General features: G+C 41.7%; 1 protein-coding gene across 1 annotated transcript in view; it reads left to right on the top strand.

The window, feature by feature from the left end:
• Positions 1–477: 477 nt before the first annotated feature.
• LOC134542905 (collagen alpha chain CG42342-like) overlaps positions 478–27,140 on the top strand; it is a 149,258-nt gene continuing 122,595 nt past the window's right edge. The window contains exon 1 of the mRNA XM_063387491.1: positions 478–634. Within this exon, the coding sequence (XP_063243561.1) occupies positions 478–634 (157 nt within the window). The remainder of the gene's footprint in view (positions 635–27,140) is intronic.

Raw genomic sequence — 27,140 nt, 5'->3', positions numbered from 1 at the left:
TAACCACTTAACACAGACAACGCAGCAGTGTTTTACCACACATCTATAGTTTCGAAATCCGATCGCAGTAAATGAATGCCCATAAAATAGCCGTCGAAATCGTGAACTCCCTTGCGTGGGTCATTTAACCTCCCTCCTTCTTCCCCAAGGGCATAAAGCCGTCGAGCGGGTTGGGAAGGGGGGGCGTTGAGTTTCAGAGTTTTTTTTTCAATCCTTGGGTTCACCCTGATAGAATAAAAATCAAGTCCGTCATTAATGGAATGCATATGAAACCTTACAACGCACAGACTATGTTTACAGTTATGGCCACTGTAACATTTACAATCTCTAGATATTTTTTGTAACGTGGGGTTTTTGAAAAGTTTACATTAATAATAACATGGAAAGAGCCCGAAAAAATTATTTTCCCCGGACCTTTGGTTTCTCTCGAAGGCCCCAAGTCGCAGACTTCGAGCTCCAGCCGCGCACGCCGCCGAAATGACGCCACAGCTGTGTGGCTGGACACAACCCGCCAATCGCCGGCCCAGGAGGGGGCGAACCGGCCAGGTGTCGGGGGCCATAGCCGGGGAGCGAGTGACCAAACAGGCACAAGGCCGCTTGTCGCCCGCCCAACTCAGCCAGTACAGGCGACCGAGTACGTCTACATCAAAGAAGTCGCAACTGGAAACCTAGTTCTGCGTTCGTGACCTACGATTCTTTTTTTGCTTTTCTAAAGGTGAAAGGTTAAATATATTACTAAAATAACATTGTTTGCACAATGTTTGCAAAAATTCTTTGTTTATTTACGTCCGTCCCCCTTTATTTTTCTTTCCTTTTTTCCATGAGAAAGTTAGGTTTTCTATCGTATAGGTTTCCGTAACCAAAACGAAAGATTAGTAAGGTTGGATTAGCGACGTTTAATATATCCCTCAATCGTTAAAAGGTACGACATCTTACAACAAGGTGTTTCTTTTAATCCGACCGTGAGGTTGTACGAGCAAGCGGCGAACTTCATATGTGTTCGGGGATTGCCGGGAAAGGAGGGAGGGGGTAGATGTCATGTAGCGCTAGCGCCTGTGGCTGCAAAAATTCAGTTGAGGATAAAATATGAAAGAGGACCTCGGTCCAAGTGCCTTAAAAAAATAAAAAAAATAAAAAAAAAAACAGAATTATCCTGCTTGCTAAATGCACAACATTTTGCACCCTGCATGACTGTGCCCAGGGTTTTCCCTGTGCCTATGCTGGTTTTCATTTGGCCCAGATTAACATAGTTTTAATGTAGATTTGAGATAGGCAGTTATCAATGGCTCTAATCGCTGCCATGGCTGGCCAATCCCCAAACAAAGCACACGATGGATGAGACCCTCTCACTGCATGGCTAACCCCAGCATGACTAGGCGTATAAGCTTCGGCCTGAGACGCATCTAGGTCCCTCCCTAACCCGGACCCCTCTTACAGATACAGTTAGTTAGGTTAGAGAAAAAAATCGGTGAAACGTTGATTTCCCAACCGTCATTCGTTTAAGCTTCTGGATGCCTCGGTGTTCCACGGCTGTGTTCTTCCGAGACGTGATCTCTCCGGAACGGAGAGAAAAAGGGGGGGGGGGGGGGGGGAGATAGACGTGGCCGAGCACTTTGTCCCAGACACACGCGACGAACCGCTAATGAGCGCTCGTTCCTCCAAATTGAATTTCTTCCCCCCCTTTCCCCGGCCCTCACGTCACCCTTCGCAGAAGTCGAGGCCCGTAGGCGTCGCGGCCCGCTGATTGAAAACTCCCAGAGGAATGCGGGCCGGGGAGACGCTCGGCCAGCACGGATTGCGCTTCCCGCCTTCTCTTGTCCGCAAGGTCGACATGCCCTTAGTCCTGGCCAGCATGACTTGCGGGGTCAAAACACTCCCGGCACCCTTACCGACCTCGAAAGATAAGGACGACCTAGAACTAAGTGCAACCATGTACATGGCCTAGACACTTTATAGTTAAGAGCCACGACAGTTTAGCATGTTTATTTCAATTCAGGATAGACTCACACACATATACATACACACACACACACACACTCAAAAACAAAGCATTTTTAGACTTATCATTGGTCGATAACTAGGTCACATCTTTTGACTTCTTGGATAACCACCTCTTCTCGTTGTTTTTAACTGACCTGGGTCTTCAAGGGCACTGTAGTTCAATCACCAACTTGAAGTGTGTGTATGTTTGTATATATATATATATATGATCTTCATATAAACTTGACCTACCCAATGAATCCACGAAATAATCGTGGCTTTATCTATAGATACCGGTTTGTAAGGTGAAATGTTGCAGGAGCCAATGAAATGTGATTGAGTAATTGGGATTTTGTAATGTTGGTATTAGTTTATTGTCCTTAGGGGAATGTCAAGAAATAGACCTACCTGTACTTGCTACATTACGAACTCAATAATTTAAAGTCCTGTTTGTAAGGTGAAATTTCGCAGCAGCCAATGAACAATAGACACCTATACTTATCCGTGTACAAGTGTGTGGAGTTTATTCTGTTTTCAGATAACTACGCAAGTTGTTTTAGGTCTCTATGGTAATCTACTGAAATTTATGTATATTAGCTACAGAAGTAAATGAGTACGTCTGAAGTATGCGATTACGTTTTTTCTCGAAGAACCTCTGCAGCTCATCCTTGGGAAGAATTTCCGTGCCCGTCAAAGACACGCAAAATGGACAGCCGATGAGATGGCTGTAGGCCTACTTGTTTAGTTCGTAGAACTTCTTTCTGTCCATGGCGTCATATGTTGGGCTGCCAGGCTTCTGCGCAATGAGTCCTGGGTTCAAATTAATGTCAAGTCATTGACTTCATGAACAGTTTTAAACACACTTAGCGAAAATGTTTCGCGTCAAGTTATTTATATAATAGCTGTCGACCTAGAGGCATTATTATCCTTGGCCCAGTAAAGTGCGGGAAAACTACCTCTCGCCAGTTGTAACCAGTAATGAAAGAATCTGTGTAAGAAAAACTGTGACAATTTGCCACTCAATACGCGTCTATATTTAGGACATCTTTTAGGATTGGTTTATATTGCGTGCAGGTTGAGCTACTGTCATTTCTTACCACACGGAAGTTAAAACTTTTGTTAAGTACCTTTATCGTTTCCCTCGCATAGCAATAGAATTCGTTTATAACAATTGACAGCGCATCCACACAGTATAAGACCTTCAATTTCAGGGACGTAGAAAATCAATACGAGGCATGCTTGCTGCTTGCTATGTAAAGAGACTCCAGCATTTTTCTTTACCGATGCAGCCTCAACCAAAGATTTTCTATTTAGTGGAAAACTATTTGTGAAAGGATATCTAAATCCTTACGACACTAACACATCCTGGTGTATAAAAAAATACATTTTCGGTGGTCATTTATTTGTATTTACAGGTTCCTCGCTATCTGTTTCTAAGCAAATTTTAATTTCTACGTGTTACAAATCGATCCGTTCATATTATTTATGCCCAGAATAAACATGGACCTCAGTTCGTTAAACTATTGATTATCGTCAACTTTCTAAAAAAGGGAGCGCCGTAAGTCTTTGACAGGCCAAAAGGAGTCATGTAAGGATTTGTCCTTCGAAGAAAGATTTCAAGGGGGTTTCTGTAGGTATTCAGAGGGCCAAAAAATGACAATTTTTTCAAGGATATTTTAGGTTGAAGGGTTTTTTAAGCAGATGTTCGAAAACAGTCTCCATTTTTCCGTCACCTCTGTACTTTCTCGGGACATTTATTATTAACCCTAATTTGACAGTTAATTCTTGATATTTATCGCTTGTAACACCGTAAAACTCTTACAAAACACTCTGAATGAAGTTAATTCGCTGGAGAAAAGGCCATTCCACCCTTTCAGGCATAACTCCTGACGATGTGCAACATCCATTAATTAACATCTACGAACTCTCCTACTACCTTGGTGTCTCGTAATAACCTTCTCGAAAATTTGCTTGCGAAGAACAAAAGGTTGCAGCTCCAAAACCTCTCGAAATTCATCACTTTTCTCTCCCTACCCCATTTTCATAGTTTTTCCCCTCCCGCTCAGTACTCTCCCAGCTCTCAAAATTTCAAATTTACATAAAGAGTTTATTACTCAATTGCTGCACCAGCGTTTTCAACCCTCCAGCGCCCGGGAGGGGCATTCTGCCGTAAAGCCTCTCCTGATGGGGTGCTGCAAGCCTAAGCAATAATATTCCAAGCAACGAATTCCTTCGGCAGGGCTGCGCCTACCCACCCTTAACATCGCCCCGAGCAGGAGGGTAGGAGGCGGAGGCGACATCAAAATGCATGGTTAATGAAGTTACACAACCCTGTGATTATCTCCCGAGGGTGGAAAAGGGTTTCGGAAAGGGGGACTGCGGCGATTATGGCGCGTGCGTGGCATGCGGAGCGCCGCGGTGTGCTACAACCTCGGACAACTTTCGATGGCAGCGCTCTTCGCTTGTGAGTGGCGACCTCGTGTTTTCAGCTTCGTTCTCCTTCGGACGAGTTCGTCTCCTTTAAATTTTGGTAGGCCTTGTATAACTTACAAGTTGAACAAATTAATTTATCTGGTGGCTGAATGCAGATTGGCCAGACTGAATAACAACGACCGAGAGTTAATGACCTCTTATATTGTTCGAACTGAAAACATAGTTAAGCCTACTACCAGTAGTTTTATCTGCGCTTGTCAGCAATATTTGTGTTCATGGAAATTACCGCATCTCACAGAAGTATTAGAAATGAAAATATTCGTTCGAACATTGTTAAAATTGTTCCGATCACTATTATCAGGAATCCTGTGCGTTGCCTTTGTTTTTAAAATACGAATAAAAGGTAATTGGGCATGTAGGCCGAAATAGGTTTAGTTTAAAAAAGGGCGCATGTGTTATAAAGAGTAGTAACCATTATAACTGCTTTATGGTCCAGCTATTTTTGAAAATCTGTAATTAAGTAAGTAATACGGAAATATTCCAAAATTCATCAAAAAATTCACTTAAAAAATTGATTTTTTAAATTTAATTCGGTTTTTAGTTCGATTCTTGCTCGAAACAAAATTTGTAATTTATAAAAAAAAAATTATTCAATAAAATATGGTGTCAAATCCTAAACGCAGCTTAGGTTTCTAGTCTGCCAGCCTCCAGTAAGCCCGATGCTATCTTGGCTGCAATCTTGTTTTCAGTAATCCATTCCAGGAGCGCTAATGCCATGTAATACGTCTGCCAGAGTGTGTTGCCGTCATATTAGTTTACGTTTTACCCGCTAGAGTGAAATATTACCAGACACGTTCAAGTGTCGCAATAGCCACAATTTTGAAATTGAGCCGCCATGTTGAAAATCAGTATTTTTTTTTTAAGCTAAATATTCCGAAAAAGTTCCGAAATTTTGGTATTTTTCCAAATTTCTAACTTAATAATTACAGATTTTTAAAAAATAGTGGATTCCAAGATGGCGGATGTGGAGTCATCTAAAATGACTAACTTCATGTTCTGATCATAGTCAACGAGCGGCGGACACGGCCGAAAAAAAGGCCGAATCTTTACAATTAGCAAGCCAACAGCAACAAGCCATCAAATAGTCCCTTAAGAAATACGTAGCGCCAGACTCGGCTTGTTACATAACATTGCTACTAGTATTTTGATTGCACTCATTATCAAAAATCGTGTATTTAAATGTGATCTTTATTACTTTAATTTGTAGTGAGTTCGCGTCACATTCTTGGGTAGAAGCCGTGAAATAAACACTGGTCAGTAGGCTACATGGGGTTTAATCAAATTTAACTTAAAATTTTACATATAAAGTATACGTATGCAAAAAAAAATATTTATGCCTGGTACGTTTATTTTTTTATTTTTTTGGGAAGGGGATTGGGGATGGTGGGTGTGGGGGGTGTGCCAATCACAATTTCTGCCCCGGGTGAAGTGAAGCCTAGATCCGTCCCTGTCCATCTCCCCACAGCAGGAACTCTCGGAGCGGAAGGGGGGGGGGGGGGGGGTGTCTGGACGCGAGGTGGGAGGAATATTGTAATTCACGCCCTCATCACGCACCCAAATTGACTCGGGCCTCCGGCTCATACAAATCGCCTCATTGCGTCTCTCGACGGCCTCGGCGTCTCACGTCTTCAAGGTTGGAGGAGAGAGGCCAGTTCTCAAGTTCAGTCCAGGGGACCGTCACTACGGGAAACCTAACATTCACGCCAGTCTTTCCGAGGCTCGTTCATTCATGGTTTTTTTCTCATCTTTTTTTGTCTCTGTCTACCTAAAATCAACACGTCGATGATTTTAATTTTAAATAACACATTGGCGGTAGGTATTTGGTTAGAAGTTTTATAATGGCTGGTTATAATTCTTTGGTAATTTATAAGGAAAGCCACTTTTCTGAAGAAACAAAATTCCAATTTTAACGAGTTTTTAGGTTAGGTGTAAATGTTAAAAACGTGTTATGAAATGAAAATGGTTCGTTAGGTTAGCTACATTTAAAATACTCTGTATGAGTGAATTGTTGGTTAGGTTCAATTAGATATAGGTACTAAAAGTACAATAAAATAATTTAAATAGTTGGTTAGGATTACCAGTTTTTTTTTCTAACCTAACTAAAACTAAGTGTATTTTGGAGGGGTCCGGGTTAGGGAGGGACCTAGGTGCGTCTCAGGCCGAAGCCTATACGCCTAGTCATGCTGGGATTAGCCATGCAAGGAGAGGGTCGCATGCATCATGTGCTAGGAGGGGATTGGCCAGCCATGGCAGCGATTGGCGCCATGACTAACTCCCCTCACTCTTAAATCTAGACTATAACTAGAGATAGGTTGGGCCCAGGTAAAACCTGCATAGACACAGGGAAAACCCTGGGCACATTCATGCGGGATGCAAATTGGCATGCATTACGTGTAGGAATTTACAGGAGATAGAGGATGGTCTGGATGAAGTGTTGGACAAGTAGAAAAGAGTCTACCATGCGGGGGTTGGGCACTTGGACTCGTGGTCCGCCTTTCTTGTTGTCCAGAACTGGATTTAGTGACCAGGGACGCAAGCGCCCCTGGTGGTGAGTGGTTGCACTGACCACTCACTCCGCCGCCAGTCAGCACCTAAAAAACTAAGAAACTAAAACAGAAAAAAGATAAATGACTTACAAACTAGGCATTTCGTTACAAAATATGCAAACACCCAACTCAGGGATGGACGTGCAGTGTTTAAATAAAACTAAAATAAGAACTAAAAATATATTTTTTTTAATTTTTTTTTATTTTTATTTTTAGATTTTTTATTATTATTTTAGAAATATATAGTTTTGATGGCTATTACTTAGTATCTAGGTCTTATTACTAATTTACAAATCTCTAATATCTACTATTATACTACTAGTTAAATATAGAGGAACTGTCGGTGTATAAAGTTACAGGTGAATTAAGTCAAGACCTATTCGCATTCTGGCATTTGTTGCAAGCTTGTAATTCAAAATCCCATGTCTTTCAGAAACACAACCGGCACTGGAGGTGAAGCCTGCCAGGCGGGCCATGCCCATCGGACATAGGGAGTCAGCCCTAACACAACAGGCAGTGGAACTCCCGGGAGACAAACCTACACCTGCGTGCTTCGGACCATTTTGAATTAGCTAATTATTCATTAATGTCTATAATTTAAGTTTCAACTCGCGGGAGACTGATTGGCCGATCGCTCAGCCAGCCACAGCACACTACGGCGGTCTGTGAGCCAAGATTGAATTTGGCATTTTATATTTTCCATGCAACTCTGGATCTTGTTCGCCCAGTGATGAAATATATGGGTTTCTGCTTATGGCACATTTATCATAGAATTTCTGCGCAGTTCGGAAATAATAATGTTTTAAAAGTTCGAGTTTGAGCTCTCTGTGCATAGCCCTTACGGGGCAATACACAGGCGCATCTGTCGCAATACGAATACTCTTATTCTGAATTCTCTGTAGCTTGATTAAGTGAGATTCCGCTGCTGTTGCCCACACCGGCGCTGCATACGTGATTATTGGTTTTATTAGTGCGTTATAAATTATTATTCCGTTTTTAACAGAGCTACCTAAACGTCTGCTCATGACGGGGTAGAGGGCCATGAGCCTAGTGAAAGCTGTTTTTCTTTTCGCCTCTATGTGATCGCGCCATAGTAGTTTCCTATCCATGTGCACGCCTAAATATTTAACAACATTTTTGTGAGGAATTTGCTCACTGAAAAGTGTTAGTCGTGGTCTATCTTCGAGTGGCGGGAGATGTTTACGCGTAAAAACTATAGCTTCTGATTTAGTAGGGTTTACCTTAATTCGCCATTTTGTGCACCACTGTTCTATTGAATTTAATGCGGTTTGCAATCTGTCTGCTGCGAGTTCTAGAATACTAGATCTGCTAAACAATACCGTATCGTCCGCGTAGCAGCCAAACTGAACTGATCGGTGTGCGGGCTTAGGCATATCATGGATATAAATATTGAATAAAACCGGCCCCAAAATGCTGCCTTGTGGGACTCCTGCTTTAATTATTTTTAAATCGGACTGTGCTCCTTCTGTCGTGACTCTAAACGATCGATTTTCTAAATACGAGGCCAGTAATTTAATATAACAATCGGGGAAGCCAGTTTTATATAATTTATAAATTAAGCCTTCATGAAGTACTCTATCAAAGGCTTTTTCTATGTCCAAAAACGCTGCGAGATTATAGCTATTCTGATTGAACGCAGTTATTATTTGTTCTGTCAAACGGACCAGTTGATGCGTTGTTGAATGCGCGCTGCGAAAACCAAATTGTTCGTCCGGCAGTACGTTATTTTCTTTAATGTGAGCATTTAGTCGCTGCAGAATTATGCATTCGGCTACTTTTGACAATGTACTCAGCAGACTAATGGGCCTATAATTTTGGGGCAGTGTCTTATCTTTTCCGGATTTATGAAAAACTATCACATTCGCTTCTTTCCACTGCAATGGAAAATACTGTAGTTTAAGTATTCCATTTATTAATTGAGCTAGGTATTCCAAAATTTTGTCGGGCAGTTTCTTAAGGACTACTGCCTGAATGCCATCGTTTCCCGGTGCCTTACGTGGTTTCATACGCCTGATAGCCTGTTTAACTTCCTGAGATTGAGTTAAGTAAGGTTTTGAAGTTAAAGGCTGATTAAGTTTAATTGTAAGTTCTCTGTATATTCCGGCATTAAATTGCGGGTCACAGGGTTCGATATTAGGTTGAAAGGCTAATTCAAGGGTATTCGCGAAGGCTTGTGCATTGTCTGTCGGTGTAAAAGCGAACCCAGTGCGAGTTTGTAGTGGAGCTATTTTATCTATCTTATGAAGGAATCGCTTTGTCATACTCCAGGTGCTACCATCTTGCACCTGTAGCTGAGAGACTTTCGTCTCCCATTGGCTGCTCCTCCATAGAGTTATTTCATCGGAAATTATTTTCTGTAATTCATTAATTCTCGCTTTAATGTCGCGCTGCCTACGTCGAGTTTATTCGCGCCTTAATCTATTTTTCTGAGAAATTAAATCCCTAATATACACCGGCAGTACATCCTGCTTAAATCTAACCACCTTTTCTGGGATGCACGAGTTAATTGCAGTTTGAATTTTAACTGTAAGTTCAGTGACTGCTGATTCGATGTTATCTTTCGTTTCGAAGTTGGCAGCATCGGCTGCAGGCAAATTATCGACTAAATACGTCTGAAAGCCTCTCCAGTCAGCTTTCTTGTAGTCTTTAATTTTTCTCGGAGGACTGATGTCAGTGTCCACGTCATCGAATAGTAGATGTACTGGAAAGTGATCAGACGACATTTCGTGAAAAACTATGAGTTCGAATCCCGTTTGAACTCTCTTATTTAATGCAATATCTAAAATATCGGGGTTGTGCCTTAGTACTCCGCTATCATGAGTGGGCTCTGAGGGAGCATGTACTTGATAATTTTTGTTAGACTCGTGTCTTTGCAGCAGTAGGCCATTGGCTGTATTGCTCCGACAGTTCCAGTCTTTATGCTTGGCATTAATATCGCCGACTGCTAGAAATGTGGGAGCTGAGCCATATAATATGTCCAGCTCGTTTTCAGTTAGTGACCTCCCCGGTGGTGCATACATCGAAATAAGCACTATTTGTTGTTTATTGACTTTAAAAGTAATTGCAACAGCTTCTAATTTATTAAATTCAGGTAAATGAAATTCACTATGTTGTATACTTCTGTGGATTAGTAGGGCAACCCCTCCACTTCTGGTATCGCGGTCGCGCCTATAAATAGTGTAATTTAAGATATTTAGACGATCTGTTGGAATTAAGTGTGTTTCGTTTATCGCCGCGATTCTAATATTATGTTTAATTAAATGATCGGTAAATTCTATTATTTTATTTCTATATCCTCGTGCATTCCAGTAAAGGATGGTACTTAATCTACTGTCTACGGGGGTAGTATTAATGGCAGAACCTAAATTAAGGGTGTGCGGCATTAAAGCTGGCCGCTAATGCTGTCACGAAGCCCGTGGTGGCTTTTATTTTGTCCTCTATTGACTTGGACGGATTACACCAAATAGCCATTAAAATGCACATTGGTTCCAGGACGTGTGCCAGGTTAGGGTTCTGTGCAATGGCATCCGATTGGCCCACGAGCTTCAGAAAGTCACTCGCGCCCATCGCTGGATTCTCCAAGGGTTTTAACTGCGGTGAAGCAGTTGGCAATTCTGTTGGTGAGTCTATCTGCAACGGGCTGGCTTGTTGTTGCGCGACTTTCTTGGAATCACTGGGGGGAGGGGTGGAGTTGGGTGGCGCCTTAGTACCTGGCTGATCCGTCACCTGACCTTGCGCCCGGCCTTTACCGTTTTTGTGCCCCGAATGGTGTTTCTTCGGGGGCCTCTGGGGCAGGGGCTGGCCTCTAGGCCTGGGTGGGTTTGCCAAGACAGGATACTCCAGTTCATGCCTATCGCTCAGCAATGAATATTGATTAGGGCTCTGCCATTGCGGGGGGGCGGGGTAGCTCGGGGCTCGCCACGGCTGCCTTGGGGGCTGGGGGCAGTAGCCTGAGGGGCCGGCTTGTTGTGGGGGCGGGCGGACTTGAGCTGCGGCAGCTGCTCGCTCGTTTTCACGCACTGCGCGTTTGGACTGCAGCTCTCTGTCTTTCCGCTCCTGTTGCGGGAGGTGACGCCAGTTCTCCCTCTTGTAGGCCATGCAGCCTCTGTAATTGGCGCAATGCGGGCCTTCACATCGCGCGCACTTTGCCTTCGTCTTGTCACCTCCCTGGGGGCAAACCTCGGTTTTGTGCCCTTGGCTGCACCATCGGCACACAGGGGAGGCTCTGCAGCCTTTTGCGGGGTGGCCAAACCTCTGACAGTTGCCACATTGGAGGGGGCCTTTGGGGTGTCGATAGTCCTCAACACGAATGCTGAGGCCTCCGAATGACTTCAGGTCGTAAATCCTTTCTGGATTTACGGCCTTCGGGAGCTCTACAACTAACTTATTTATAGGTTGCCTTGTCTGCCTGTTGTACAGAAACCAGAAGTTCTGCACTGGAAGCCCCATTGCGGCGAACTCAGCCTGAATGAATTGTTTGTCGGTGCTGCTATGCACTCGACAAAACACAAACTTGTTCGGGATCTCGTCCCGTTGCAGCAGCACAGAGTGTTGCACTCCGGCCTGCTCCAGTGCACTCACTGCCCTGTGGTACTCCTCCACGGTGGCAGTGTGAATCATGAGCTGGTCATGGCCGCGACTGACGCACGACCAGCGCTCCTGCAGTGCTGCATCCAGCACTGTTTTAATGGCCGGGTAGCTGTGGCCAGAATCCACGAATACATACAGGGGTTTCACCTGCATTTTCTTTGCCTGAGGGGCAGGGTTTGGCGGGGCAGGGCTCGAACCTGCGGACGTGTTGGCGGCCGTTTGACTGGCCGAGTTGTTTGCCCTTCTGACGGGCTGCTTGCGAAGTCGCTCGGCCTGCTGCCTGGCGATCGCGGGGTTCGTCAGTGGGGGGCGCAGTCTTTCGTTCTTTCCTCCCGTTTTCTGTTTTTTTGAGACGACTGTAGTGAAACCGTCGTCGCTAGACATTTCGGTTTCGTCGTCGCTCGGCAAGGGCACATCGATGCACACCTGCATCACCTGCTCGTCACTTAACTGCTCCGTCATGTCGCTAGTTACACCCTACAACGCACTAACACCCACTGACCACGCACCCGGTATTAAGCCGGGTTGTGGCTAGGCTGTAGGGTTAGCTACAACCCGGGTTGTTTTGCACGCTTACACTTCCTAGAAAACCTGGGAATACCACCTGGCCTGTACGCGAGTAAACAGGCTGTTCCTGGAATCTCGCAGCTCCGCTTGATGCGTCCGTCCTCGGCCAAGGCTCGAAGCGAACTCATTACCAGTTTTAATTGTAGCTGCCACCGAAGTTGCACGAGCGAGCGGCGAACTTCGGACAACTTCGGAAGTGTTCGGGCCACGGAATCGGGCCACGGCGCACCACGGATGCAATGCAAATCAGGACACGAGTCAGCATATTGACCGCGCAGTATAACCACTGATCTGTCCAACACTTCATCCAGACCATCCTCTGTCTCCTGTAAATTCCTACACGTAATGCATGCCAATTTGCATCCCGCATGAATGTGCCCAGGGTTTTCCCTGTGTCTATGCAGGTTTCACCTGGGCCCAACCTATCTCTAGTTATAGTCTAGAGTTAAGAGTGAGGGGAGTTAGTCATGGCGCCAATCGCTGCCGTGGCTGGCCAATCCCCTCCTAGCACATGATGCATGCGACCCTCTTCCTGCATGGCTAATCCCAGCATGACTAGGCGTATAGGCTTCGGCCTGAGACGCACCTAGGTCCCTCCCTAACCCGGACCCCTCCAAAATACACTTAGTTTTAGTTAGGTTAGGAAAGAAAATCGCAACTCAGGACACGAGTCACACGCAATGCCCGGAGCGACGTAGCGACACAGCGCACTCCGAGCATGCGCTGCGCACGGGGAGAACCTTCTGGAACAGACAAGCACCGCTGTTCACTGGGCCACGTACGACGAGGAGGACGAAGCAAATAATCTGTCAATACAAACATTTTACCCGAATAAGCATTGGAAGATTTATCTATTAAATTTTGACAAAAATTCTGCGAAAAAGGAAACACACTTGCGAGAACCGATCAGTATACAATATCGGCGAAAAGCCTGCTTATTGTTCACAAGCGCGACGTTGCGGATATTGAACGGGAAAACGTTCTTAAAAAGGCTTTCACACTAAGCTCCCGCCAGAGTTAGCGATGAAACGCTTTTGTTGTCGCCAAAATTTTTAAAGAAATATACGTTAAATCTTGTTGTCAGATTTTTATATTATAAGTTTATTTGAAACATGAGAACACATGAATTTCCTTGTTACTGAGTTTAAATGTTTACACATCACTGGCGAATACTGAAAGACTTGCTCACATTACGTATTTTCTCAGGAAGAGACCGACTGAAAAGAAATGCCACTTACAAAGGAAGAATGGATTTACATTTTTGTTTTGTTTGCTGGGAGTGGTACCATTTTTACAAATAACATAAAACCTTAATCGCTTACACCATTTGTATGGAAACTTATGACTCACTCTGCATGTCTGTGGCCAAAAAGCAAGATAGAGCATAAGTAGTATAGGATAGCCGGTCCTGAAACAGGCGCCAGGCGCTGGATTGTGATTGTCGGTCCGCCATCTTGGTTTGTGACGTCACGACGGCAAAAATTCCTCAAAAATGCCTCAAAATGACTCAAAATTTCCCGTTTTAAGAAAACATTTCCCGTTTTCGAGGGAAAAATTCCCGTTTCGAGGGAAAATTTCCCGTTTTATTCCTTAAAAATCCCAGCGGCTAGAAATGTCCTGATAGAGGCTTAAGCATCCTTAACTCAAGCCTCAGTTAAGCCTCTATCAGGATGTGACCTTGACCTTTGACCTTGACCCCGACAGCCATCTTGGATCCACCATCTTGGATGACGTCATTTCGTTTTCTCGAACATTCCGTCATTGTGTTATCGGCCATTTTGAATTATGACGTCACCGTTGCAATTTCCGTTACGGCCGCCATCTTTAAATTTATTAACCGATTTTAATGAAAAAAATTTAAAAATTATAAAAAAAATTAAATAATAAAATTTTTAATAAAATATTTAAAAAACAAACATTTACAACACAGAGCTCGGAGTCCTCGGTTCAAACCCGACGAGTGCAATAAATAAAAATGGCGACCGATCCTTCCCCCGCGGTGACTGCAGGCATACTGACTCCCTCCACTTTTTTTTTCAAAGCATATATATCGTCAGGTATTATGACGTCATGTCCGCCATCTTGTCCTCGTCTGCTGGAAGCCATCATCAGTGTATCGTCGGCGAGAGTGCGCTGACGCCATGTTAGTTTAGTTCTTATCCGCTAGAGTGCAGTAATCATTTATTATTGCTGTGACACCCGACATATTGTCATTTGACCGCCATCTTGAAAATCCATAATTATTTAGCTAGAAATTCGGGAAAAATTCCAAAATTCATTAAATAAATTTGTAATCTATATACTGATCGATTAGGTCGACTAAGGTCCTTGGTACGATCTAGGACGATGCAAAAAAAATTAAATATAACATCAATTTAACATAATAGTAACAGGTTTGAGGAATTAAACACCACAAGTTCTTTTACAAACATAATATTTATTACATAATTTCTATTCTACTACAGGATCATTTGCGAAAGCCAGCAATCTTATAATCATTTAGTTCCGCAGCGGTGTGAAATGACTAATTCTTAGCTCCAATCGGTTTATACTAGACAGAGTCCAGCCAGAACCTTTACAGACATAGTCCACCTCTTCTTGACAGAGTTTCTGGATACCGTTTTTAACAGTTTGCTTCACATCGTTAGAACTGTAAATTACTGCAGCCGATGTCTTGAATGCACACTTCTTCACTTTGTCATCGAACGGATATAGCTTTCCATATATACAGTCCAACCACAAGTTATATTTCAAAGGTCCGTTTGTTGCTACGTCATCAGTAAGCTGATTGATTATGTACTCTCTGATATCATCAAGAAAATTACAAATGTCTTTCGACTCACCTAACGTATTTAAATAATAGTAGTCCTTCAATGTTCCACGAAATGCAGACTGCGCCAAGTAGAAGCCATTATCGTTCACTTGTAATGCGCCGAACACAGTCTTAGGTTTATTTTCCTGTTCAGACGTCATACCAATCGGTTGCTGCACATCGGTTTTCTTGCTTGTACGCTCACGAGCCTTCAACCTAAACCGAGGAGTCGAAATTTCTGCAGGTAGTTCAGCAGTAGGCACACGGACTTCACCTTTACAGTTTTTCGCATGTCGTCGCAAATTATCAATTCGAGTAAACCATTCATGACACTCATCACATCGAAACTTCATGCGAGATGGATTCTTCGTGCATTTGCTCCGCTCATGTCTTCGTGCATCATGAGCAAATGCGAACGACGTATCACAGTAGCTGCAAGGATACCGTGGTAATGAAGACGAACCTTTCAGACCCGATCCAGATACTGACGTTGCCGCAGTTGCACCATTTCCAGGCATTCTCTTATGAACATCAATGCATCGTTGTTGCGCCGAAACCTTTACTTTCTGCCGCACAGCAGGACCTTTGCATGCCTTCATGTGCGTTTTCATATTATCTTTTCTGGCAAACTGCTTATGACATTTCTCACAAACAAACATTTTACGATATAGGTTCTTGGCACATTCGCTCGTCTCGTGCCGCCGAGCATTGCTGTTGTTTGAGAAAATCTTGTCGCAGTAACAGCACCGATGTTCGTTAGTTGTTGTCGATTCGGCATCCATTGAAGTCTCCATTGAGGTCGTATCATCGATCGTCGTGGTTTCCTGCACATCCAGCTCAGTAGTCATTAAGCTATCTTCTGCTGGCGGTACCACGTCTGTTGAAGTCTCCTCCAGTGTTGACATCGACGTTGCCAACGGGATCTGCTCCACCATCGTCGACGCTGGCGTCATGGCTCCCGTAGACGATGGTACAACGTCGATCGAGTTCGGCGTTAAAGTCGGTAAAGATGCCATCGAGTTCTCAAGAACAGGTAATTACGCGACTTATGCACCAGATGAAATAATCTAGGTGATCCTTACACCGTCGACGACAGTAACAAACTAAGCATCCTGTTGTCTAGAGCTCGCTTATATATACATGCACCGTATGGAACAATACGCTAGTCAAATCAAGAACCATTTACAATAATACTAGAGTCAAAACAACATTAAAAATAGAAGGACCATCAACGAAAAGGCAGCACATTTTGGAAGCACCAACAACGAAAAGGCAGCACCGTCATCGTAAAGGCACGGACCGCAAGACCGGGTCATGTCAATATCAGACATATAGACCATGAACTCAGTACACACAGGAAAAAGGAATGTACACGCAGGAAAACGGAACGTACACGCTGGAAAACGGAATATACACACAGGAAAACGGAATTTACACTCAGGAAAACGGAACGTACACGCAGGAAAAACGGAATGTACGCGCAGGTAAACGGAAGGTACACGCAGTAAAACGGAACGTACATGCAGGAAAAACGGAACGTACATGCAGGAAAAACGGAACGTACATGCAGGAAAAACGGAACGTACACGCAAGAAAAACGGAACGTACACGCAGGAAAACGGAAGGTACACGCAGTAAAACGGAAGGTACACGCAGTAAAACGGAACGTACACGCAGGAAAAACGGAAGGTACACGCAGTAAAACGGAACGTACTCGCAGGAAAACGGAAGGTACACGCAGGAAAACGGAACGTACACGCAGGAAAAACGGAACGTACACGCAGGAAAAACGGAAGGTACACGCAGGAAAACGGAACGTACACGCAGGAAAACGGAATTTGCACGCAGGAAAACGGAATGTACACGCAGGAAAACGGAATTTACACGTAGGAAAACGGAACATACACGCAGGAAAAACTGAACGTACACGCAGGAAAAACGGAACGTACACGCAGGAAAACGGAAGGTACACGCAGGAAAACGGAACGTACACGCAGGAAAACGGAATTTACACACAGGAAAACGGAACGTACACGCAGGAAAAACGGATCGTACACGCAGGAAAAACGGAACGTACACGCAGGATAACGGAAGGTACACGCAGGAAAACAGAACGTACACGCAGGAAAACGGAACGTACACGCAGGAAAACGGAATGTACACGCAGGAAAACGGAACGTACACGCATGAAAACAGATCGTACACGCAGGAAAACGGAACGTACACGCAGGAAAACGGAATTTACACACAGGAAAACAGAAAGTACACGCAGGAAAACGGAACGTACACGCAGGAAAACGGAACGTACACGCAGGAAAAACGGATCGTACACGCAGGAAAAACGGAACGTACACGCAGGATAACGGAAGGTACACGCAGGAAAACGGAACGTACACGCAGGAAAACGGAACGTACACGCAGGAAAACGGAATGTACACGCAGGAAAACGGAACGTACACGCAGGAAAACAGATCGTACACGCAGGAAAACGGAACGTACACGCAGGAAAACGGAATTTACACACAGGAAAACAGAAAGTACACGCAGGAAAACGGAACGTACACGCAGGAAAACTGAACGTACACGCAGGAAAAACGGAACGTACACACAGGAAACGGAACGTACACGCAGGAAACGGAACGTACACACAGGCTCCAATATTCATTGGTTTCAATATTCATTGGCTCCATCAGTCATTGTCACCAACAGTCTTTTGGTTCCAAAAGTCTTTTGGCTCTAAATATATTTGGCTAGAATTCTTCGAGTCTAAGAGACTATGAGGCCACATGGCTACGAGTCTAAAATGATCTAGATATTTTACGAGTTATACACGGCTTGCGAGGCTAGAGCTACGAAGCTTCTAGTTCACTTGTTTACGTGACTGCAAGGATACAGAACTACTAGTCTACATGAGTACTTGACTACGAAGCTACTCGTCTACAAGGCTCCAATTGCAGCATCTGTCTTCGTCAGAATTTTCTCTCTTGCTCCAACTGCACCGCCACCATTATGTTATAAGATTACATGGATACTTGCTTACGTAGCTTCAAGTCTACGAGACTCCATTACATCATGTCTACGCGACTACGAGCCATGAGGTTACGAGACTACGTGACTACGATTCTTCAAGTTGACGAGACTGCGAGGTTACAGATTTACGAAGCCTCTAGAAAACGAGTTTACGTGTCTGCATGTATACAGGAATACAAGTCTGCATGAGTTCTTGACTACGAAGCTACTCGTCTACAAGGCTACAATTACTACATTTGTCTTCGACGGAATTTTCTCTTTTACTACATCTGCTCCATCACCATTATGTTATAAGATTACAAGGCTACTTGCTTACGAAGCTTCAAGTCTACGAGGCTCCAATGCATCATGACTACGAGACTACGTGCCATGAGATTACGAGACTATGCGATTGCAAGTCTTCAAGGTTACGTGATCCTGAGGCTATAGGACTACCAAGCTTCCAGAACGTATGGTTACGAGACTGCATGACTAATTGGCGGCGCGGCTACGAAACTTCATGTCTCTAACTGACTACAATAGCACTATTCAGTGGTGAGAGTTAATTTATCTCATGCAAAGGTACTTGCTGCAAGTAGTTCCGCTTTTCAACATCAGATGACGTCACGTGTTGCTTGCAGGTAAATAATATTTATTTCTTATATGCGGGATGCTCACTATCGATCGCTCAAGAAGGACGGCTTCGTTAGTCTCCAAGGAGAAGGAAGTTCGTCCTTCCTGCTAGTGCTTCTCAGATTTCTCACGGTCCACCATCTTGGATTGCGACGTTACGGCGACCATCTTTGATGGGTGTGACCTTGACCTTTGACCGAAACCGCAGGAATGTTCGCAAGCACACGGAGAAAACCATCACAATATTGATAAGAATAATCAGAAGCACACGGAGAAAAACGACACATGTAATTCTTTGATATCATAAAATTACAGGAAAAAAAATTTAAAAATAAAAATAAATTAATAAAAAATTAAAAAAAATTAAAAAATACATAAAATTCTGGCTTGTACTAAAACTCTATCTTTGCTCAACAATGCTAAGTTTACAAGCTAGCAGAATCAGTTTATGTATTTTTTAATTTTTTTAAATTTTTTATTAATTTATTATTATTTTTAAACTTTTTTCCTGTAATTTTTTGATATCAAAGAAAACATGTGTCGTTTTTCTCCGTGTGCTTCTGATTATTCTTATCAATATTGTGATGGTTTTCTCCGTGTGCTTGCGAACATTCCTGCGGTTTCGGTCAAAGGTCAAGGTCACACCCATCAAAGATGGTCGCCGTAACGTCGCAATCCAAGATGGTGGACCGTGAGAAATCTGAGAAGCACTAGCAGGAAGGACGAACTTCCTTCTCCTTGGAGACTAACGAAGCCGTCCTTCTTATGCGATCGATAGTGAGCATCCCGCATATAAGAAATAAATATTATTTACCTGCAAGCAACACGTGACGTCATCTGATGTTGAAAAGCGGAACTACTTGCAGCAAGTACCTTTGCATGAGATAAATTAACTCTCACCACTGAATAGTGCTATTGTAGTCAGTTAGAGACATGAAGTTTCGTAGCCGCGCCGCCAATTAGTCATGCAGTCTCGTAACCATACGTTCTGGAAGCTTGGTAGTCCTATAGCCTCAGGATCACGTAACCTTGAAGACTTGCAATCGCATAGTCTCGTAACCTCATGGCACGTAGTCTCGTAGTCATGATGCATTGGAGCCTCGTAGACTTGAAGCTTCGTAAGCAAGTAGCCTTGTAATCTTATAACATAATGGTGATGGAGCAGATGTAGTAAAAGAGAAAATTCCGTCGAAGACAAATGTAGTAATTGTAGCCTTGTAGACGAGTAGCTTCGTAGTCAAGAACTCATGCAGACTTGTATTCCTGTATCCATGCAGACACGTAAACTCGTTTTCTAGAGGCTTCGTAGATCTGTAGCCTCGCAGTCTCGTCAACTTGAAGATTCGTAGTCACGTAGTCTCGTAACCTCATGGCTCGTAGTCGCGTAGACATGATGTAATGGAGTCTCGTAGACTTGAAGCTACGTAAGCAAGTATCCATGTAATCTTATAACATAATGGTGGCGGTGCAGTTGGAGCAAGAGAGAAAATTCTGACGAAGACAGATGCTGCAATTGGAGCCTTGTAGACGAGTAGCTTCGTAGTCAAGTACTCTTGTAGACTAGTAGTTCTGTTTCCTTGCAGTCACGTAAACTTGTGAACTAGAAGCTTCGTAGCTCTAGCCTCGCAAGCCGTGTATAACTCGTAAAATATCTAGATCATTTTAGACTCGTAGCCATGTGGCCTCATAGTCTCTTAGACTCGAAGAATTCTAGCCAAATATATTTAGAGCCAAAAGACTTTTGGAACCAAAAGACTGTTGGTGACAATGACTGATGGAGCCAATGAATATTGAAACCAATGAATATTGGAGCCTGTGTGTACGTTCCGTTTCCTGCATGTACGTTCCGTTTCCTGTGTGTACGTTCCGTTTTTCCTGCGTGTACGTTCCGTTTTCCTGCGTGTACGTTCCGTTTTCCTGCGTGTACTTTCTGTTTTCCTGTGTGTAAATTCCGTTTTCCTGCGTGTACGTTCCGTTTTCCTGCGTGTACGTTCCGTTTTCCTGCGTGTACGTTCCGTTTTCCTGCGTGTACGTTCCGTTTTCCTGCGTGTACCTTCCGTTTTCCTGCGTGTACGTTCCGTTTTTCCTGCGTGTACGATCCGTTTTTCCTGCGTGTACGTTCCGTTTTACTGTGTGTAAATTCCGTTTTCCTGCGTGTACATTCCGTTTTCCTGCGTGTAAATTCCGTTTTCCTGCGTGTACGTTCCGTTTTCCTGCGTGTACCTTCCGTTTTTCCTGCGTGTACGTTCCGTTTTCCTGCGTGTACCTTCCGTTTTCCTGCGTGTACGTTCCGTTTTCCTGTGTGTACCTTCCGTTTTTCCTGCGTGTACATTCCGTTTTACTGCGTGTACCTTCCGTTTTCCTGCGTGTACCTTCCGTTTTCCTGCGTGTACGTTCCGTTTTTCCTGCGTGTACGTTCCGTTTTCCTGCGTGTAAATTCCGTTTTCCTGCGTGTACATTCCGTTTTCCTGCGTGTACATTCCGTTTTCCTGCGTGTACGTTCCGTTTTCCTGCGTGTACCTTCCGTTTTTCCTGCGTGTACGTTCCGTTTTACTGCGTGTACGTTCCGTTTTCCTGCGTGTACCTTCCGTTTTCCTGCGTGTACGTTCCGTTTTCCTGCGGGTACCTTCCGTTTTTCCTGCGTGTATATTCCGTTTTACTGCGTGTACCTTCCGTTTTACTGCGTGTACCTTCCGTTTTCCTGCGTGTACGTTCCGTTTTTCCTGCGTGTACGTTCCGTTTTTCCTGCATGTACGTTCCGTTTTTCCTGCATGTACGTTCCGTTTTTCCTGCATGTACGTTCCGTTTTACTGCGTGTACCTTCAGTTTTCCTGCGCGTACATTCTGTTTTTCCTGCGTGTACGTTCCGTTTTCCTGAGTGTAAATTCCGTTTTCCTGTGTGTATATTCCGTTTTCCAGCGTGTACGTTCCGTTTTCCTGCGTGTACATTCCTTTTTCCTGTGTGTACTGAGTTCGAGTACACGTCGTTTTGCCTAAAGTCATTTAGCCTAAAATGTTCTTTAGGCAAAATGACTTTAGGCCAAACGACTTTAGGCGTAATGACTTTAGGCAAAATGACTTTTAGGCAAAACGACTTTAGGAAAAACGACTTTAGGCAAACTTACTTTAGGCCAAATGACTTTAGGCAAAATGACTTTAGGCAAAACGAATTTTAGGCATTACGATTTTAGGCAAAACGACTTTAAGGGAACTTAAGCAGGTGATTATAATTTTAGGCAAAACGACTTTAGGCACAACGACTTTAGGCAAAACGACTTTAGGCAAAACGACTTTTAGGCGAAATGACTTTAGGCAAAATGACTGTAGGCAAGCTAAACAGATGCCTAAAATTTTAGGCAAAACGACTTTAGGCAGAACGAATTTAGGCAAAATGACTGTAAGGTTTTATCACTGCCTGAGAATGTGGAGTGGTGCTCTGCGAGTTTAGGCAAAACGACTTTAGGCAAAACGACTTTAGGCAAAACGACATTTGGATACATAAATGTAATCTCTAAAATATTCAGAATAATACTTCGTTCACATTTGGCGCATAGATGGCGTGACTAGTAGTATATCTCGTAACAACATGTTTAGCACAAGTAAAGAATCATTTAGTTCAGTTTAACCAAAACAGGTGGTGCTACAAGTCACATTTAAAACAATGAGTATGCTGGTTTAATTTCGGGTCACAAGGCTGCGTATAAGTTCAAAGAAAAGCAATTTTGTGAATATACGTAAAATGTAAATTGATTATATTATAATGTTTATAAGTAATAATTGTTTATAATACTAGTTCAGTTTAATATATTAGATTCACAGAACTAATTTTATTTTAAGACATGTGAGCTTTGTTTGAAGGTATACATTTTATTTTAATTTTCATATATATCCATGATTTTGCTGTAGCACATGATGCATATTTATTTAATAGAATGTGCTAGTAAAAACTGTTATCGCAAAAGAGATTCGGCAATCCATGGAAATTGCAGACAGCATCGTACAAAATAGCACGACATTATAAACAAACAAACACCATTTTTATTAATAATAAAATTGTATAGTATAAAGTTTCCCTGGACATGAATTACTTAAGTGAGTAGAAATTAACGGAAGTTAATTTAAAACCCTATTATAAACATAAATTCATTAATTTTCATAATTGAGTACTTCTTGCACTAAAACGTTAATGTGAACAGCTGTATACAGGCACTGAAACCGCGGACTACATTGTTCTTGTTTTAGAAAATATCACTGTTATAAACCCGAACGGCAAGAAATTTGTGGATAATGTGTTTTCCTAACTTAGTTAAATAAATTTTGCACTTGAAGAATAAAAAAGTGTATATATATATAAGTATATATACAGTGTTGTTAAAAGTACTCAGAAAAAGTAATTGGGCTCAATTACAATTACTGTGGTGATAATGTAACTAATTACAAGTAAAAATTACTTTACATAGAAATAATCAGTAAAATTACAATTACAATTACTTTCCGCTAAAATTTTAAAACTGACCTACGATTCAATTTTTTACACTTTGTTACATTAATAAACATACATACATATTAGTTTTGTTAAAAAAATTATTTCATGTAATTATTAAATTTATTATCTTAAATTAAATGAATAATATTTGAGGACAAACTTGCTTGAATAACATTAAAAGACTTCATACAAGTAGTGGAATTGACCTTACAAAACAATTGCATTTTAAAGTCTCGATCAGATAGATTCCCTCTCTTGATGGCAAAAAACATCTTTACCAACACTAAAAAGACGCTCAACGGGAGCACTTGACGGCAGCGATGTGTTAAATTTTTAAAATGCAGATTTTAGGATAGGTTAATGTTGAGACGGGAAGCCTACAACTTACGTAGTTTCGGTTCCCTGCAAGAATTTCCGAAGATTTCCGAACTGCAAGTCATTATGGCTCTTCATTTTTGATGATAGATGTTGTGCATAAGATCGTAGCACTACAAGAGTAAAATTATAAACTTTACTAATACAAAAGTGTAACATCTTCTTGTTCTTATGTATTCATTATACGTTCCGAGAATAAAAGTAACGGCAAGTAAATATAAAGTATCAATTACCTTAATATATCGATTACAATTAATGTTATGTATTCCGATTACAAGTACGAATTACATTTTTTAAATGTAATTCGTTACAAGTATAAATTACTTGAAAAGTAATCGTTTCAAGTAATCCGATTACTTGTAATTCGTTACTTAACAACACTGTATATATATATAAGTATATATAGCAGGCCGGCTGGCCTCATTATTTTACTTTGCGATACCACATGGGATTTATCGTAATGTAAAATAACCCCGAAGTATCTTACAATCTAAAAGCTGATAGTTTTACTAATTACATTTATTCTGTTAGGATTAATAAATATAATGAGAAATGAAACAAAATAGGCTTGTTACTACGATCATACTGCATGCCATAATTTAAATATGTTACGAGACTGATTAAGTGAATTATATGTGTGTTAAGGTGTATAGTATGTTTGTGGTGTATAGTCTACTTATTTATGTATCCCGTGATTATTTTCTGAAACAGTTTGAGCTTACTGTATATTTCAATTCTATACGCACATACCAGCAGTGTCTTTCTAGCTAATGGTTGCTATCGCTCACGAAAATTTAATTTTTTCTCTGGCCCAATCAGAAATCGGTAACTTTTGCACCGAACTTTCGTGATTCGCTTTCAGACTTTTCACACGGTCAAAATTGTAATTCTATCAATCATGAATAAGAAATGTATTTTTTCGCGAAAAATAACAGCCTTTGTTAATTTAATTTTACTATAGTGCTTAGAAATACGTATTCTGAAAATAATAATGTTTTAAATGATAATTATTATACACTGGATTTTCTATGGTATGTGTTTTGTTTTTTGGTAAATTTTTATATTCATAATTATAGATGCCTAGTTGGAAATTACGTTATTTTCTATTCGTACGTAGCCTACTAGAAACTTATTCGTTAAAATCTGGAAGGCTGAATACGCATTGAAAAATACATGTTTTATAAGTTCATTAAACGATAGGATTCTTCATGGTTCTATTTTGCCTTATATAAAATACTACCAATGATTAAAATTACTTGTATATTGAATGTATATTACATATTTTACAATTGATATACCTGAGGCCAGCTATATAGCTTATTTCTGTGAATATGAGAAATTAACTAATAATAACAGCCTATAAATAGGTACGCGAAATATCATATATTAGTTTTAGGGCAATCTATACTCTCAACGCATGTACAATCATGTTTAGTTTGCAAATGTAGTGGCGTATCTCAGTTCTTTCGCACGCTGTGTAGATATATTAATAAATGCCAAATACCGCAACAGACAATTAGATAAAATCACATTTTGAGTGATTATGTAAAAACGTAAATGCAGTTGAGCAACAACAGCTTAAAACTTGCAGAGCATTCATTTAACATAGTAAGGTAAAGTGTAGCCGACGTGTAACTGAACTTGCTAAATTTTCCAGTCTCTACCCATTACTTAACTGGCACAAATTTTCCATGTCTATATATTGCTAAAGTGAATAGCATGAATGTCATCACCATAGTACAGAGAGGAATGGACAAGGTAGTAAATGGGATTACAGGTCTTGGTAACTGAGATTGCTGAAGAGCAACTGTGGTTATAGTGGAGGCAGACGAGTAAAATTCCACATACGTTATCAAGAACAAAATTTGGTGCTAGATTTAAGCTCATTTAATTTATTTACACTTTTTATGATTTTCTAGATTTTTTTATCTACCCAGGCGCTTAGGACAGCCGCTGGCCTAAAAGGAGTGTCGAAAAAGCGGTGGGAAAAAAAGGAGGGGGCACAAGTACACGGGCATATGTTATGCTACCTCTACACTTGGCAGGCTAACTCGAATTCCAACACGAATGCGAACAAAGACGAATTTTTTCAGATGCCAATTAACCATGAATCCACACTTGGCCTGCAAACGCGATTCCCAATTCCGAAGCGAACTAGATGAATCAGTCACAAACGAACTGAAAGTGTCTGCTATAAAGAGTATTGATGTAGTTATGGTACACTGCAGGCAGCTATAGTTTACTCTGTTTTGTTTACCAAGAAAATATAAACACCAAGATAACTTCGATGAATGTTCTTGGGTTACTGCTTGCAGGCCAAGTGTAGATACACACATTACGGACGTTGGCCCAACTTCCTTTGACTTGTTAAAAAAAAAAACTTCACCGAGGCGAGCGCCCACGAACTAACACGAACACAAGCCTTCACATGCCAACCAGCCCTCCACACTTGGCGCTCGCGAACGTTCGCGAACGTTTGCGAACGTTCGGGCTAAGTGTAGAGGGGGCATTATTCTAATGAGACAACGGAAACAACTTGAACCCTTGAATCCAAAAAAATTAAACGGAAGAAATTAATTTTGTGCAAATGGTCCAAAATAATAACCAATAATAATAAAACCAAAATAATATCGCGGAAAATAGCCGCTGCTCTTAAATTTCAGTCAGATAAATGCAGTATTGGAATTTTCGCTTATTTTTAATAAGGCCCTGCTACAATTGCCATGTGTCTTGTTCTCTTTGTATCATCCTCTCACGAAAAAAGGTTGCCACAAAAGTTATGTCCCGAGTTGTCAAATTGTAAACATTTCAAATACCAACACAAGAGTGCAGTAGTTTTGAGCGACATTTTAATATTTCCTTCTTCATTTGTCTGATGTGTTGTGGCCATTTGCAAAAGTTGGAGACCACAAATCCCTTAAAAAAAATTATAATACTAGTAGATTTTTTAGAGGCCACAAAATCAATTTAAAAATATTGATGATGTGAATATTGCCAAGCTTATTCTGTTTGAAAGGTAGCTCGGTAAACTGACATTTCAATGGCAGAGTAATTACGTGACCTATTTCCAATTTCGGTACATAATAGTCAATTCACAAAATTCACTTTGTTTTTATTGTTTGTATACTACTATTTTTCCCGCGCGGTTTGTGATCCTCTGTAGACATTTTACGTTTTTTTTTAATTTTAAATAATTTATGTTTGTTTACAATTTTAACATGTTTTCAAACGTATTTTTCTTGCATGGGAAAACTCAATAAGGGACAAAATTATAAAAGTTCGCCAACTGCTTGATCACGAAGGGACAAGGGACGAAGGGACAAGAAATATGACGCCACAGGGCTTCGAGGACCAATAGGTGAGTTGTGTCCAACGGACATGGCATTGGACAAGTCAATTGTAGCAGGGTCTTTACGGTACCCAGATACATTAACCCGCACTGTGACATCGAGTCATTCTAAAAACCACGAGTCTGTTTAAATAAATATATTTTGTTTTTAAAACACGAACCACTAGGACAAACCACAAGGACGAACTTCAGGTGACGATTCATTTTTAAAAAGTAGGTAAACATAAAATTCACAACTATTAGCCCACGTAAAAGCCAAATATATTTTAAAAAATCTTG

This window comes from Bacillus rossius, assembly GCF_032445375.1.
Source record: "Bacillus rossius redtenbacheri isolate Brsri chromosome 9 unlocalized genomic scaffold, Brsri_v3 Brsri_v3_scf9_2, whole genome shotgun sequence".
Taxonomy (NCBI): Eukaryota; Metazoa; Arthropoda; class Insecta; order Phasmatodea; family Bacillidae; genus Bacillus; species Bacillus rossius.
This window is presented reverse-complemented; position numbering and strand designations above follow the sequence as displayed.